We start from the raw sequence: 17,440 nt of genomic DNA, 5'->3' as shown, positions 1-17,440 counted from the left end.
ATGGTGACATATATTGCACTGACTGTTAACCTAATATGTCATCATTTACGAGAGGGAGACATGCTGCTACTCACCGCCAGTTGTGCATCATCTCTGTCAGTTTGTTGATTAACGTCATTAGCATCGCTGCTGGCTGAGACAGAGCCAGCAGATGCTTAAATGTGATTGGGAACATTTGACTCTGTTATTCATCGTCCAATCTCGTCCAATCTCGTCCAATTGGGGTGGCAGTAGCGCAGTGTGTAGGGACTTGGCTTGGGAACCGGAGGGTTGCCGTTTCAAGTCTCACAGGCCACAATATGGAGTGTGGACTGGTAGCTGGAGAGGTGCCAGTTTTACCTCCTGTGTACTGCCGAGGTGTCCTTGAGCAAGGCAACCTAATACCAAGAACCTGCTCATGGGGTGCTGCTAATGTGGCAGCCCATCACTCCACCATCTCTCTCCCTGTTGCATGTCCATAAGTGCATGCAGTGTGTATTTCAGCCTGTGTGTGTGTTCAAAATAAAAAAGAGTGAAGAACAATTTCCCCATTAGGGTTATCGTTAAACTGTTTAAACCATTATCTGTCGATGGATAAAACACGTACTCTATTGAATAACTGGTAGGTATATTTATGAGTTTTGGAAAGAGCCAGGTTAGCTGCTTCCCTGTGTCTCCAAGCTCTAGCTCCATAATTAAAAGGATTGTTCAACATTTTGAGAAATACACTTATTTGCTTTCATGCTGAGAGTTAAACTAGAATATTAACAACCACTCTCATGTCTGTATGTTGAATATGAAGCTATCCCAGCTACTGGTTAACTGGGAAGACTGGGAATGGAGAAACAGTCCAAGTATTATCTTGTGTTAAATTTGTACGAAAACCAATGTGTAAAAATGGAAAATATGTAATTTTCACACTTCACTTTAAACTAAACCAACTGACACGAGGGTAGACGTTAGCTAACAGTCTGACTTCAGGGTTCTGTTGAGAACTAATGAATGCTGGAAATATTCCATTTAAACCACAACTATGATCCTCTTCTTTAATGTTTGCTCATATATATGATGATTTTGATAAAAAAATACACTTTATTTATATCTATTTTTTCGTATGATATTATTTCTTGATGATCTTTGACTGCGGAATTCAGTCTCCAGTCTGTAGAATAAATGGACCAAAGAAAGGGGCAGAACCTTTTTGTGCTCAGGATGTGTCTTCATGACTTCATAGTTTTGTGACTCTTCCACCAAACATTGTAACAGATGTTTGTCACCAAAGAGACATTTTCATTCAGTGAGATTGTGAAAAAAAGGGAATTTCATAAATTTTGGGTGGTGAAAATTTGATCAGCTTTCATTTTCTGTTTTTTGGGGCAGAATGGCTCTTGACTGTTGATTTAAAATGTTTATTATTTATTTAAATTATCTATGTTTTATGTGTGTGTTTTATGTGTGGTAATCAGTATAATATAATGACTTCTCAGTATAAATGACCTTTGTTTGAGTTGAGTTGAGTTTGTAAAGAATTTCAGACAACACATGCTTCATATGCTTGACAATGTATTGAAATTTAGTATTACAGCAATACTTGCATGTAATAGAATAGAATAAACATGAGTTAAGGCAATGGGATTAAGCGCACTGAGCGGTGCAGCGACAGGCCACGTGGGCTTCTGCTGTTTCCCTCAGGTCAATGCTCTTCTCATAGATGCTGGTCAGACCCTCAGAGCGGTTCATGTTAGAATCTGTGAAAATTGAAAGAGTAAAAGCGTTACTGTACAGGATAACAAGATAAATGTATGATTCAGTTTTGTGAACCAGCTGTGATTTCTTATAGACTTACCAGCAGGCACGCAATGGAAGCCAACGGTGACGGCGGTGTACCTCACAGGCATGCAGCCAGGCAGGCAGCGCAGCACAGGCTCAACAGAGTAGCATTTAGACTCCTGGCCATGGATGTTTACCTGCTTCTCCATCTTCACAGATTCAAGCTTCATATAACACTCTGGAAATTGGTGAAAAGGGAATAAATATGTTACAGCAGTCCTCAGCTGAAACCAAATTCTGATACTTATTGTTTCTCTATGTTGTATTTTGACACAAATGATATTCTAATAGAGAAAGGTGAAGCAGGCACTGTAAGTATTACCAGAGGCATCACGGCAGCTCTTTCCAGGCAGAACCCAGGAGTGAGCGTAGCTGACTGCGTTCCTAGTCAGGCGTTCGTTTGGTGTGCGGTACTCCTGTCTGATTTCTCCGTCAGCCTTTCCACAGAGTCCACAAGTCTGTCCTCTCATCCAGTCCACAACTTTAACCTGAAAAAAACAACAAACAGTTCAACATTTGCACCATTACGTACTCAGTATGGAGATTAATACAAATTTGAGTCAATGTCAAATTTAGATTTCTTGTATCACCTTCAATGCGTTCAGATCATAGTAGACCTCCTGAAGACCATGGCTGGGAGCATAAAGAGCGATGCCCTCACCTCTCTGTCTGATCTGAATTTGGCCTAAAAAGGTTGCAAATATATATAAATATGTGATATTTTACTTCCAACAAATTGAATAATTTTAGCAGTTACATTTGAGTTAATATATCTAATAAGAAACCTGAGGCATGCTGATATGGCAGGTTGCTGATGGGGATTTCTACTCCATTAACCTTCACCATGATAGCACTGTCCTTGGGATACAGGTCAACATCACTGTTGAAAAACAATTAAAATACATGTGTTACAGTCAGTTTCCAGATTCAGAATTCTGTCAATTTTCCCAATTTTGTCACAATTCCCACATTTTAAATATAAATACTGGTTGTTTTTACATGTTTTCAATCTTCACATTAATCAGGTTTTGGTCCAGTGTTTGGTCCCTCCTCAGCAGAACTATGAATTTAAGCTCATGGCTGCAATCCTGAGCCAAAACCTGGTAGCACGAGTGGGGCATCTCATTCTTGAATTTCTTGTTGTTGAATGTGATCAGTTTGTCTCTGACCATGGTGCACTCAGCTGGTGTAGATAGAAAAGATGTTTCAGGAAGTTAACTATTTACTATTTAGCCTGACTATTATTACGATAAAACCTGTTGCTTTAAATGTTTTCACCTGCGTTAGCCTTGGTGACCATGTAGGTGATCTTGTCAGCCCAGTTGCTCTGGTACGCTTCCAGCTCTGCAGCAGTGTCTCCAAATGGAAGAGAAACTGGGAGAGACACTCCAAGTTTGTAAATGGTCCTCTGTAATATAAAATTGATTACTGTGTTTATGAGTGATAAAGTATGATGCAAACATTTTTTGTGTGCAAATAATGGCCAAGAAAACCGCACCTTAGGTGTCTTCAGCACAAAATTCAGGCTTGTCTCAGAAGCAGCAGCCACACTCAGTTTGATCTGATTACGAACATTCTTGACCTTTGCCAGGCCTATTCCGGCTTCCTCAGCGATGCGGGAAATGTATTCAGAAAGTCTAGGCAGAGATAAAGGTTAGGGTTATTTTTAAGTTTTTAATGAATGCCAAATTGATTGTTGCCTAATGCACAACTGGCCTGGAAATTCCATAAAATTCCATAAAAGAAAATAATGAATTCCCACACATTTCTATATCAGGATGCCTGACTAAGGTCTATGACTGAAATGTTACATTTTCAAGTTAGTTTCAGAGAGTCTGTAGGAATTAATTAGTTGCTTTTGCAAATCTTTTGAAAACAATATTAGTTTGTGACATTACTCCTTTGCATAGCGCTTCATGTTCGTTGGAATTTTGTCCCAGGTCAGCTTCACGCGGACTGCAGGTTCTTGACCCACAAGACCGGTCTCAGCTGTGATTTCAGTCTCGTATTGTTTGCCCTCAATACCCCAGGCAACCTTGGCCTAAAAGACATTTAAATGAGTTAAAATCTCAGGCATCACACACATTTTTAACAACTGTTGCAAACTCAATTAATGTCACCAAATCAAACTTTTTACCATAAACTTGTGGGAGCTCAGCATCACACCGTCAGCACAGATTCTCCAGTTGTCATTCTCAGCCAGGTTGGCAAAAACAACCTGCAGTCTGGCAGTAGCTCTGTCAAAGTAAGCTGCAATCTGGTATCCCTGAACCTTGTGGTCAGCTCTCACAGCACGGATGAGTATGGTCACAGCAGGAGTAATGGCATTAGCAAGGTATTTGGCCTTCAAGCAAAAGCAAACCAGAGATCAATATTAGTGAAAGTTCCTCTAAATCAACAGACTGTAAATGGCTTGGTCTGATGACTTACCTTATTGTAGATGGCTTCGAAGCTGTAGGCACTGCTTTTGCTGTTGACACGGGCTGAGGAGACTGCATGCTGCAAACAGACAAACCATACATTTAGTGTGCTCAAACTGAGAACATGATGTGGCTGTCTCATACTCTTAGCAAAACAATCTGATAATTACCTGATGGATGTGGTTTTTGGTAAACTTCGTCTTATACAGTTCTTGCTGTAATTGTAATAAAAAATTTGTACATTAATACTTGCATGTACTTTTTAATTCCACCTTTCTTTACATGTTTAGAGGAGAAGTTGTCGTACCTTGGACAAGGACCTGGAGCTGGAAGAGCTGCTAGACTGAAGAGACGAGCGGCTGCTGGAGGAGCTCTTTGAGTTAAGGCTTGATCTGCTGGAGCTCAGTCTCTTTGATGTCTTGCTCATGGGGGCGTTGACCATCTTTCTGTTGCGGCGAGAGGAGGAGCTGGAGGAGGAGCTCAGAGGAGGAGATGCTGGAGCGAGAGCTGCTAGAATGAGAGCTGCTGGAGCTGGAGGAAGCTGATGTTCTGTTCTTCAGACCAGGAACCAGGATTTTCTTGAGTTTCATCAGCATGTTCTTGTCCTCGAGAATTTCCTCTTCCTCGCTTATGTTAATCACTTTCATTATCTTCTCTGCTGCTTTTTCTCCAACCTGAATCTCAAGTTCAATCTTCTCGACGACTAGTCCAGCAGCTTCAAATAAATAAACAGATACATTACTTTTTAGCATACAAAACAACATCTTACAAATTGCTTCCATCTGTAGTTTAATGTCATCCATTTCACTTGCCTGGAGCAACCTCAACCATGACGGCATGTCTTCCAATAATGGCATAGAGTGGGCAGTCTCTGATGAAGGCGGCGTTGCGAGATTCAATCTCAGTGCATGCCTTGATTCCAAAGGTTTCCATTGCAGTACACATTTTCTTCTGGAAGGCCTTGGGGAGTTTCAGTTTGCTGGCAATGTTCCTTGGCAGGTCAACGGGAATGATTTCAGATGATGCTGACTGTAAGAACACAACAGAGATCTCCACGTTAATTTGGAATAAGGTAGATGTTTGTGTTGGAAAAGGTGGTCAGTGAATCAAACTCACCATGCTACCAGCCAGAGAGGATGCCACCCTAGAATTTTTTGAAGAAAAGACCTCCCTTGACATCTTTGCTCCAACTTCAGTTGGAATCATTGGTGTGATTTTGGCAGCTGCAAGGTCTTCCACATTTCTTGCAACAGCAAAAGTATCAACACTGTTGGAGAAAAGAAACATAGTTTTAAGAAAACATAATTTAAAGTCTGGTTGATATACAGTAAGTTACTTGGTGACAAACAAATACATACAGTGCAGTTGCAATCTTATCAATGCCCTGAACAGGTAGGAACTGAAGCTTGAAGTTGCCCTTAATCATGTCAATTCTTGCTTCCATCTTTGCTGGAACAATTGTGTGAACTCTGGCTCTTAACAGCAGGGAAGCCTGGATGAGAGCAGTATTCACTCCCATAACTGCATAGGTATGCATGGAAACACTGAAAGGGATAGAAAATATAAACTTTAATACATTTTGTTTTTGTTTTTTGAGAAGATGAGAAGAAGCTTAATTATCTTTCGAATAAGCTACAACTGGATTACCTTGGAGCAATGGCAGCCCTCATGTTGACATCAGACTTAAGAAGCTGGGCAGGATGGAAGTTCTCAGGCAGAGGTGGTGACACAGTGGCTTGGACTATGAGAAACAACACATTATCAGTAACAGTATACATAATTAAGTTTAGTTAGTTAAGCTACATCGGTGGAACTTACGCTCAATAGATGCAGCAGCCACTGCAGCAGTATAGAAACTGAGCTCCATGGGCAGACCGACAGCGGTGGGAAGGATGCGACGAACCTCAGCAACCAGCATTGGTTTAGCGTAATGCACTGCAAAACCAGACAGCAGAGCATCCAACACCCTTCTGCCATAAGTGTGAATTGCTGGTCCACTTGCAAGCTGTAAACATAAAGTTGCTAGTCAGACATCCGATATTCAATTCATAATAAAATTATTGTATTGTAATGTTATTATTGTAACATGCTTTACCTCAATAATCTGATCAACAATGGCTTTGTCAATGTTGGCAAAGGCAATTTCCTGTCCAAAGAATTTCACATACACAGAGGCCAGGGGCTGGCTTAAAGGATTAGCCCTCCACTCGGAAAGCTGTGTGAGGAAGACAATCGTATTTAAACATTATAGCTTCCACAAACCAAGTTTGATGACATCATTCTTATATTAATATACTAATATTTATATTTTTGATTGATATTAATGACCTCTTAAACTTACAGCCTTCATAACTTGTCTCATCTTAGTGATCCTTTCAGCATTCTCAGGAGCCTCGTGGATTTTTAGAAGGGCCTCCTGGACTCCCTCAGTTCTCACTCCAAGCTGAAAAAATAGCATTTGATGGATAAGTGTGTTTAAAATGATAAGATTAAAAATATAATAGACATGGTCTATATAGCCATGTTTACTAAGCTTGTTAACCGAAAATAGCATTAATTAAAGGTCTATACAGTAAAGCAGACAGTTACAACAAACATTTTTAAATTATATCTATGTGTTAAGCTAACTTTATGATTCTGGGCATTGGTAAACTGAGATGTGCAGAATGGGAGGCACATGCCAGACATAGACAACTTTTCATAGTGTTCAATAGCTATGTAAGACATGAGGGCCATACCTCAAGAACATCAGCATAAGCTCCTGCCAGGTAGGTGCGAGCTTTGGCCACAATGGCTCTTGGCAAAACAGTTGCAGCATCGTTAACGTAGAAGGCGCTGGCAGCGGCACCCATCATCCAGGGGTCTGCAGGGCGAAAAACGATAACTGTCAAACCACATATTTTAATCTGACATTTTTAAGGACAAATTATTATTCCGTTATGCTCTTACTGTGGTAGGCATCCATATAGAGGGCTCTGCTGAAGCGGTAGCTCATTCTGTCAAATTTGGGGCTGAGGATCTTCACAGCAACATTACAGGCAGCAGCACTGAAAGTAGAAATATATAATATATATACGCTGTTATAGATGTTGTTATGTTTAAATAGCACAAAACTTCAAAAGGAGATATTCTTACACAGAGGCAAAGTCAGGGGCGGTGTTCTTGGTCATGGCCTTCATGTAAGAGTAGACAAAGCTAGCGACCTGCAGATTCTTTTCTTTCAAGAGGGCATCGGCAAGAGTAGTCAAAAGACCCATGGGTAGCTTAGTCTCAAACAGCACAATAGCAACAACCATACGGAGCTCTGGGTGGAGAGCCTTGTCCATGAACAGCTGAACAGCTATCTCCTGGATCTAATTCACAAAAATGAATGTTAAAAATAAAACTGTGCATAACAAAACACGTCTTAACTGTATTCGCTCTTAGTAATTGAAGGAATCTGAAAATGTAGTCTCACCATCTTGGGTTCCTTCTTAGCAATGTTCCTCAGGGCCAGAACAGCATCAATGTGGACTCTGAGTGGCAGACCAGCAGCAGCACTGCCAAAGCCAGGCAGGAGCTTCATGATTGTCTTAAGACTGGCAGGATGTCCAGCATTACCCAGAACTTTGAGAGCAATAACGAGCTCCTCAATTTCACCTTCAGCAGCAGCCTGGACAGCAAGTTCATGGATGGGCTGTGGGAGGAACAGAAAAAATGTCACTGATGTTGAAACTGAATTTTAGTTATATAAAACACAAGTACAAATGTTACATACCTTCACAAGCTCAGCTGGGCAAGTTGGGTTCTCTGCACAGTATTTTGCAACCAGGGTGCCATAGCCCAGCATGACAATCTCACGCAGAACTGGGTTTTCTTGGATCTTGTTGTTCATAGCCAGGTCCTGACGATGGTGAAAATAAAGAACTGATTATGTGTCCCAGTTCTCACATCATTACTGATACTCAAGAAAATGTTTAGCATTGACTTGCCGCAGCAATCTTGATGGCCTCCAGGTCAGCTGTCACCATGTGTACAGATGCCAGCAGGGCTTGAGCAGCTTCAGCAATAGTCAGTTCAGCAGCGAGGAACTTCTCCTTGAGGAACCTCAGAGCAACATGAGTACCAATGGCAGGGACAGCATTCATGACCCAGTGCCTTGGAAAGAAAAATGTATTTTATTATTATATTATCCATAGCACCATTTTTCATGGCCCTTTTTCTGAATGTAAATGTCAGTTACCTGTAATCTGGTCTAGCTTTGAACTGGGTCCAGAGGGCCTCAATACTCTCATATCTTGCCACACGCAGCAGCTGGATGAGCTCAACGAACTTCAGAGGGGCATCTTCATGGACCTTGGCCGCATTGAAGGTCACTAGGTGGTTCAGAACCTCAACTATCTGTCAGGAAACAAAATGTTAAAGTTTGTTGCTACAGGATAAATTCAACAAAAATCTGATTAGGAGGGAGTATTTCCTGAAATACCTGAGCCTCGGCATTGCTGATCCTCAGAAGCTGGATGGGTGTCTGGAGAAGCTCACTGCCAAACTCGTACTGCAGGGATCCACGGTGAAGATAATCAGCTCTGATGGGCACCACTGGGGTCTTCTCAATGTCCAGGAAGGTCAGGATTTGCCTGTGAATATAGATAAGCACTGCATCAATCTGCAATGTGACATTTTGTGCTCAGAAAAGAGTTTCTTTTTCATTTAAACCACATACTTTGCCTCCATCTGGGCAGCGCCATTCAAGATATTGAAAGGTGAGAACTGGATGAGCTCTGTAGCAGTTGCCTCCAAGAGCAGAGCACCTGTGGCTGTAGGCTTCATGATGTAGTTAAAAGCAGCAGCTCCCTTCAGGATCTTTCCTCTCTGCATTGACAAGACCCACAACATCATCACATCAGCCATGTACAGGAGTGGATTGTATTAGAAAGTATTTAGTGAGAAGGAAATTTGACTTACAGCCTCACACTCAACACATCTCTCTGTGTAAGCCAAACCAATGTCCTTAATGATTCTCTCCTGGCAGTGGTTCATGTCCTTGGTCTTGGTCAACAGGATGCGGTCAGCCTTTGCGTCCTCACTGATGACATAATGGGTCTTGCACACACCCTGAGCACCAGGCTAATTCCCAAAAATCAAAATAGAGTTTGTCAGTTTAAGTTTAGCGCCATGTTGTGGATAGAACTGAGTTATTCATACCTCTTGCAGCTCGTAGACGTTCTGAGTCTTCTTGATGTTCAGCTGGAAGATATTGAGGATTCCTCTGTAGATATTTAGAACAGTTGCAGAGATGCCAGCTGGTGCAAACACTCTGCCGACAACACCGTTGGTATACTCAAACTTGATGGGTGTCAAAAGCTGAGCGGCCAGGGCTGAGGTGAGCTTGGTGGCTGGGACAAAAGCATCTTTGGGCCAGATGCCACTGTACTCAAAGATTTCAGGGTCTACTAGCTGTGAAGAGTGACAGTTTGAATGAATTGTTAACACTTGATTGTTTCTAGTTCACTTGTTATTCATCATAAATAATATATATTAGGGTCCTTACCTTCACTATGAAGGTGTTGGGAGATGCTGCACTGATCAAAACTTTGCTAAGGACTTTCACTCCAGCCCGTCCCAAACCCTCCTCAGGCAGGCCGCCCATGATGAGTGCCTCATATTTGTACACGTAGGTCTTTCCAGCAGCAAACTCTGGGGCTGCAGAAATAGATTACAAAGTTGTGAATAAGTTTGTATTTTAATACAGTTTTGAGACTGAGAAATAGATACTTTCTATATTTACACACGTTTATTCTATATTTCACACATTTTCTAACTATTGTATTACATTCTTAATTTGAAAGAAGGACAGCTTACCAAAGTTGACGTGGTTGGCTGCTAGAAAATAGGAATAAATATTTTTTTTTGGTATTAATAAAAGAAAAACAAGATACCATATGTGAAAAAATACACAACAAATTTGTTAATGAAATTGGAAATGTTATAGTCAGTGTATATATGCCATCTTTTTTCCAATATATTAAAGACAAGTAGTTAAAGCTGAAGTGCTAAATGTCTATTTTTCAACATTACACTGTCAGCAAGTTCAATATTAGTTCTCCCAAATTTCAAAAAGTCATAATTTTACTTATTTTATTATCATAACTAACAGCATTTATGACACAATATCAGTTTAGAATTTCTTCCCTGTAGTCATCATTCTATATTATTTAATTCTACAAAAAGCTAAATTCATTTAATTGTGAGTTAAATATAAGTTAATTTAGTTGTAAATGCATAAAGCATAACATACATAAACATACTCACCAGCAAGGGCTACAGTGAAAGCGAGCACAAGCACCCTCATGGCTGATGAATGTGAATGACTGCAGCCAGAAGCCACCTTTTATAGTTTACAGTTTTTGCTGACTGTGTGCACATCGCAATGTATCATTAACTAAATATCAGCTTTAGTTGTCACCAATCTTACCATGCCCTGAACATGCAGATTAGACAAACAGAGTAAAAGACAAATTAAAAATGTCATGGACGTAACAAGTTATCTCAACCTGGCTCTTGGCTTTCCTGGCAAACAATCCAATGTCCCAAATCCAAATCCAATTCTCCCACATGACATAAACAGATGAAAAGCAATGTTATTTTATACTATTTTACAATATTACAAAAAATATAATATTATATACACATTGAACCTACATACATTTTACTACAGAGCAATATCTAAAAGAAGCGTCAGATGAGTTAAACTAAAATAATATTTTATTAAGAATTCTCTAGAAAATGTCACTGTGTCATGACCTGTCATCTTGTCAACTTGAGCTGTTGACACTCCAAAGGCAACAGTTCAACATATGTTTGCATAACTTTCATGCATCATCATCAAACTGAAGATAAAATTGTATCAAAATCAAGTAAATCAAATCAAAATTCACATTGTGAAGATGATGCCTTATTTTTTTTTTTTATTACTGTATCATGCAAAGGTGTATGTTCTGCCTGCAAGAGCTTACTAGACAACACAAATATAAACCAGACTCACAATGTAGTGCTCACACATTTTTAAATTATACCACCAGTTTTTCTCCCCACAAAGGCATTATAGGTATTTAGTTTGTTGGAAATATGCATATGTTTGGGGGAAATAAACATTTTCTGGAAATAATTGAGGTCTTGACTTGAAATGGTCATGTACTAACTCTCATCATCATTTTGTAAGTTCCACCTGTTCCCACTTCCCCATCATCCCAGTAGCACATACTCTACTGGCCCTTTCCCATTCATTGCCCACCAGATCATCTATTGTGCTTCTGCCTAATAGCGTTCCAGCCATTATGTCTACCTACCTGCATGAGTTTTGCCTGTTGTGACCTTCCGCCTGCCTTTTGAATACCTGGGCTCAGTATTTTAAAACCTTTCATTTAGATCAGAATTAAATCTCAAAATTGGGATTTCAAAGCAGGAGATGTGATCCTGATTCTACAAAACTGGGTTATGGATTTGCTAATCCAATCCTAACCAGAATCAAGATCAAATGTTGTTTTGGGGTATTTCAAAAGGTGGAGATTAGGATGGTTTTTATGCTGATCCTGATCCCACTGGAAAGGTGGGACCAAGGTTTTTATAATCAGCTATAATCAAAACTAGCTGTGATAATTTTAGTTAACTGAAATAAAATCTAGACTTTGGGAAAAAAATTAAACTAGCAGAAACAATATTGTTTACTAATAAATTTATTCTGATGTTCCCTGACAAACACCCATCATATCATAATAGAAAAAGTAACATTGAAACTAGAAAAAACTAAAACTAAAACTTGAAACAAATGTAAACAATAATAAAGATAAGTAAATCTGAATAATGTGTAAACTGATTTATGTTGTGCGGTGTGATTGAAATACTGTATTATTTTGACCAACAGTCATAATGCTTATCCAAAGACAGCAAATGTATATTCTGTAATCCCAATCTTGTGCAATCTGGATCAGAATGATCAGATCTGAAAATTATTTGAAAAACTAAGCCAATACTGATGTATGTGATTTTCTTTCTGCAATTAAATCAGCATTTATTTCTGCCACCCTTCTTGCCACCCCATTAATATTTCTCTATCTCTATCTAATATATCTAATATATCTGCCATTGACAAAAATGATAGTGATGAAGTATTTATAAATAAATGTTGAAATAAAGAAATAGACTTTTTCTTAGCCAAAATGTATTTGTTTTTCATGAATTTATGTATTCATTCATTTACACTTGTATTTATACTGTAATTTTCCCTACAACCTCGCCTTTTACGGCAACCGCATGAAGTTTGTACCACGTCAGCCTCCGTACAGAAGTACCACGGGTTGTGTTGACAGTTCAAAGTCCGACTTCCGGGCTTCATTCGGATTTAAATTGGCACCCCCTGTTATAAAACATGTCCTGGTTCCTTGTGGTTTTGTCGTGGACAGTCCTGGTGTGCAGGGCTGCCGTGTGTCCGTGCGAGAGACCGGAGCTCTGTCAGCCGATCCGCGGAGAGAGACACTTTGAGGTAGTTTGCTTTTTAAACAAAACGGACACAACCCGCTGCACACAGCTAATATCTGTAACACACATGAACTTAGTGCTCATCCTGGCAGAACTGCAGCTTATTATGTCATAATGACCCGCTGTAGTCCACTGAGTAGGAACAGTCCATCACTGACCTCACAGGGAAATTTAGAGATGAATGTAACAGACATTGTGTAATTGTTGACACCCAAACTCCACAAACTCCTTGCATTAAAGTGTTTTACTTTAATAAACCATGTAGCGCATTTAAAGAAATGTTTGTCCACTTGCAAACTTCCACCAATTTGTAGCATTACCTCATACTGTGATATTTACACAAGTCTGAGCAAAAAAGGAAATTGGGGGTTATTTCACAATTAAATCACAAACCTCTTAAATAATGATCATGACTGTGAAAGTGGATCTTATGATATGAGGGCTATAAAATGTTGACATAGATGAATCAAACACGTGAACTCCAGTGTTTACTTTAGAAACAAACAAAATAAAACTCAAATTCATGTTTCATGACAAAGGTCTGTAAGAGTTAGGGAGCTACATTATCACTGCACACTGTTTAATATCTATTAGCTGTATGCTGGTCTTCTCTAGTTTCTGTTGTAAGTTTCAGATTGGGACTGCTGTTCCTCTTTATCCCTGCAGTCTGTGTCCGTGTGAGGTGGATGGTGGTGGGATATTTGAGAAGGTTCCCCTTTTTAGGCACATTTGGCCTCTTGGACTTCTGTTAAATGTCCCATGTTGCTTCGAAACTCACATATCAAAGTACGACTCAATTGAAAGATCCCCTCTGTAGCTGTTCATCCGTCACTGTTCAATATTTTATAGTTGACCAATAGACTCTTCTCACAGGAGATAATGTGACTTGACAAACATGTCTTCAGTAAAAAGTTTTGATGATAATTTAAAAATAATAAAGAAAGATATTAAATGTTTTAGCCAAGTAACAAATATAAATACCAAACATTGGCTGGTTGTTTTAATCCTTGCATATCAATTTATAAGCTGTAGTTACAAGAAAATCTGCTCTTGGTGAACATTTTATGTTTCTGACACATTTTTAACAATATGGCTAAAATTATTAATTGAATTATTAGAAACAGAATCAATATATGGGGAAATGTTCCAGCCACTGTCTTCAGTGAGACTGACTGAAAATACACATGTATGTTTCCTTTTTGGGAATTTATCAATGAATAAAATTGCTATTGCGGTTAATCTTACAGTCATGTGTCTGTGTGGTCTCTGGTTCTTTCAGGTGTTTGTGTTTGACGTCGGTGGAAAGACGTGGAAGTCCTACAACTGGAGCTCGGTGACGACGGTGGCGGCATTTGGAAAATATGATGCTGAACTCATGTGTCACGCTCACTCCAAAGGAGCACGTGTTGTACTCAAAGGTAGAGTCAAAGTTTTTCTCCTCACTGCAGAATGAATCGATGTGATTGGGTTTGTCCATTGTCTTTTCTTTGATCGGTAGTTTTGAAAAAGGTCAAAGTTACAGTACCTATATGTAGGTAATATTTATTGTTACAAACCTTTAGCCAAGCTCCTGCTGTCAACAGTTCATCGACCCACTGTTCTCGTAATCATGTCCATCTCTCTTTCCTTGTTGGTGGGTAAAGGTGACGTTCCCCTCTCCTACATCGTGGACCAAGGAAACAGGACAGCGTGGATAACAGAGAAGGTCAACTTGGCCAAGAGTCAATTTATGGATGGGATCAACATCGACATCGAGCAAGCAGTGGAGGATGGCTCGCCAGAGTACTATGCTTTGACAAACCTGGTCAAAGAGACTACTGAGGCCTTCCACAGGGAGATCCCAGGTTCCCAGGTAAAGACAGTGTTTTGACAAGGTTAGGTTGGGCGTATTCCTATTTCTTTTTCCTAATGAATTCTGGGAAACCCAACTCAAACTCATCACCCTAAATAGGCAGGCAGGACAATGAATGAAGTGCTATAGGCCCTCACCTGCCTTGTCTCCGTGTTATATTTAAAAGAAATCCAGCCCATCGATATTTATCTTATCTCGATCTCTAGGTCTCATTCGACGTTGCATGGTCACCGAAATGTATCGACAAGCGCTGCTACGATTACGTTACCATTGCTGAATCCTGCGACCTGCTGTTCGTGATGTCCTACGATGAACAGAGCCAGATCATGGGCGACTGTATCGCAATGGCAAATGCTCCACTCAATCAAACACTGAATGGTTTGTTGTCCAGTTGTTTAGTAGTGAATGAGAATAAACCAGCTTGTTAATGCGGAGCTACTCATCAGCACAACATTGAACTGCCTGTTATCTTTCTTTTTAAGCGTACGACCAGTATCTGAGTATGAAGATCGATCCAAAGAAGCTGGTGATGGGATTGCCATGGTACGGCTATGACTACCCATGCCTCAACCTTTCCCAGGTAAGATATTGTTCATTTAAAAAGCTATAAAGTTAAAATGTTGGTTGTTGAGTGTTTTTTTTAATAAATAGGTCTGGTAATATTCTCAACAACTGCTGGATGGATTGCTATAAAATCATGTACAGACGTCCATGGTGCCCAGATGATGAATCCTAGTAACTTTTCCTCTAGTGCCCCATTGAGGTTCACATGTGTAGTTTTAAGTGAAATGTCTTAATAACTGTCAACTGCCGTGAAATGTGACACATTCAGGTCCATTTTAGGATGATTTTTGTTGGGTGATCCTGTAACTTTTCATCTAGCGCCACCTTCTGGACAGACATTGTAATTGTCCAGTATTTTGGTTTATGACTGAATACCTGAAAAACAAATGACATTACTAATCCCATAAAAAGACCAAAACTAACAATCATTTGATTACTAACAAGTACTGCCTGTGCAGCCAAAAAAAAGGTGTTTTTCTGTATTATTTGTCTTTTTAGTTATTCACTGTACAGCACTTTGGTCAGTTTATACTGTGTTTAAATGTGCTTTATAAATTTAATTTACTTACTTACTTACTTTCTCTATACCATAGACTTCCATTGTTGTACTAAATTAGCTCAAAAACACATCAGGGAATCCACACTGTTGCACTGGCGCGGGGGTTTCCATGTTTTTTTTTTTCCCCCTTTTTTCATTACGATGAATGTGGGCACTGTAATTTCCCACCATTGCAAATTACTTCATTGGAGCCACTAAATGTGTATTAATTCGCAGCTCAAAATAGTCCCCAACAAATGATTATGTAATTTACATTTCCCAGTTAATTCCTTTGGTAGAAACAAGTGGCTGAGAGCTACAGAGAGGGTTGGGAAGTCAGAAAGTAGACAGATGGACTAAGGCATTGTGTAGGTTTATGGGATTTCTTAACAATAAGAAACGGTTTAATGTATTATGTAAAGCACCTTAGATTGCTATACCTTACTTTAAATAATGGATTACGATACAATTAGAATATAGAAATTATAAAGCTTTATCCAGGTGTCATTCATGATCAGGATAGTTCTCCCACCCCAGATAATGTTGTTAAAGGCAAAGCATGCTACTGCTATTTATTATTTTTATTTTATTGTTGCATTATATCATAGGTTATTCTGTCTGAAATATAAACACATATGATATATCCCTTCTTTTTTTTCCACTGCCAGGACGGAATATGTTCTATAGCCAAAGTTCCTTTCCGTGGAGCCCCCTGCAGCGATGCGGCCGGAAGACAGAAACCATACAAGTGGATCATGAAGCAGCTCAACATGTCAATGTCTGGCAGGCTCTGGGACAACAAGCAGCAGGCCCCTTACTTCAATTACAAGGTACATTGTATCTATTTTATAGTTTGTCTTAACTCTGTATTAATTTTCTTAAAAACATACAAAGATGTGTGGTTAAGATGTAGTAAAGTGGGCGCCTGTTTAATGGATTATTTGTCTTTCTGCCGAGTTTAAGCTCGACTATCGTATGTAATTTATCATACAGGCATTTCAGGCAAGTGCTGTTTAACTAGAGTGCCGGCGTCCACCCGAGCTACCACAGTGTCACTTCCCAAACAAAGAAAATTGCAATAAATCATTCTTGCTGAATGCCTTTATCTCCGTGGGTCTAAAATGGTGCCATCATCAGTTCTCATTTTGTCTTTTATTTGTCTTTCTTTCCCCACAGGACCAGAAAGGGCAGATTCACCAGGTTTGGTATGATGACCCACAAAGCATTTGTCCCAAGGCAGACTGGGTGCAATCTAAAGGTTTGAGGGGCATTGGCATGTGGAATGGCAACATCTTGGACTACAGCGATGAACCGGTTGCCAGGCAGCAGACCGCCATGATGTGGAATGCACTCTTAGGATGCTAGCTGGGATACACCTAACACTGCTGCAGAAATTTACATCACCCCTGAACCCACTGTTTATTGCTAAGTCAATATATCCCTTTGTAACAGTAATGGGGTGTGACTTTTCTCTGAGTTCAGGGTTGCATACTTGCACTTCAGAGTTTGTTGTGGCTTTTATTGCTGTTGTCTTTGAATGAATCTACATCTCAGACATTCCTCTGTGCTACCTGAAAAAAAACAAACAATATTTTTAATGTGATGTATGCAAACAGAGTATTTTTGATTGACCAATATTAAGCTTACTGAGATCTGTGCACTTTATCTTTTTCAAAAATAAAACTTCTTCTGAGGAATCTATAAATCAAGTTACATAACCACTTAAACGTTTTAGCTTTC

The 17,440-nt window shown here is 39.6% G+C and overlaps 2 protein-coding genes across 2 annotated transcripts; one reads left to right on the top strand and one right to left on the bottom strand.

Moving 5' to 3' along the window:
- Positions 1–1,537: 1,537 nt before the first annotated feature.
- On the bottom strand, positions 1,538–10,560 carry LOC118321528 (vitellogenin-2-like). Its single transcript, XM_035652884.1, is given in 35 exon segments — positions 1,538–1,727; positions 1,826–1,987; positions 2,132–2,297; positions 2,400–2,494; positions 2,595–2,689; positions 2,809–2,992; positions 3,088–3,217; positions 3,308–3,446; positions 3,708–3,850; positions 3,947–4,153; positions 4,240–4,308; positions 4,400–4,444; positions 4,537–4,708; positions 4,710–4,944; positions 5,042–5,258; positions 5,346–5,496; positions 5,588–5,773; positions 5,877–5,970; positions 6,048–6,234; positions 6,325–6,444; positions 6,571–6,672; positions 6,968–7,092; positions 7,179–7,276; positions 7,365–7,582; positions 7,687–7,905; positions 7,987–8,112; positions 8,201–8,366; positions 8,452–8,609; positions 8,695–8,845; positions 8,932–9,080; positions 9,174–9,335; positions 9,414–9,665; positions 9,760–9,911; positions 10,071–10,091; positions 10,521–10,560. Coding segments are annotated over 35 exon segments (5,049 nt in total). The 3' UTR covers positions 1,538–1,614.
- Positions 10,561–12,565: 2,005 nt separating this feature from the next.
- Positions 12,566–17,405, top strand: ctbs (chitobiase, di-N-acetyl-). Its single transcript, XM_035653630.1, has 7 exons — positions 12,566–12,750; positions 14,026–14,164; positions 14,390–14,598; positions 14,805–14,976; positions 15,081–15,178; positions 16,369–16,530; positions 16,877–17,405. The coding sequence occupies exons 1-7, from the start codon at positions 12,637–12,639 to the stop codon at positions 17,063–17,065; spliced, it is 1,083 nt and encodes a 360-aa protein (XP_035509523.1). The 5' UTR covers positions 12,566–12,636; the 3' UTR covers positions 17,066–17,405.
- The last annotated feature ends 35 nt before the right edge of the window (positions 17,406–17,440 follow it).

The sequence above is a fragment of the Morone saxatilis genome, unplaced genomic scaffold (genome assembly GCF_004916995.1).
Source record: "Morone saxatilis isolate NCDOM2014 unplaced genomic scaffold, NCSU_SB_2.0 Contig12, whole genome shotgun sequence".
NCBI lineage: Eukaryota > Metazoa > Chordata > Actinopteri > Moronidae > Morone > Morone saxatilis.
This window is presented reverse-complemented; position numbering and strand designations above follow the sequence as displayed.

Bases quoted from the DNA above. Each gene is read 5' to 3' on its own strand.
- ctbs (XM_035653630.1), top strand. From the start codon at position 12,637: ATGTCCTGGTTCCTTGTGGTTTTGTCGTGGACAGTCCTGGTGTGCAGG. The intron at 14,977-15,080 runs GTTTGTTGTCCA...TTTCTTTTTAAG, and splicing joins ACTCAATCAAACACTGAATG to CGTACGACCAGTATCTGAGT. The intron at 15,179-16,368 runs GTAAGATATTGT...TTCCACTGCCAG, and splicing joins CATGCCTCAACCTTTCCCAG to GACGGAATATGTTCTATAGC.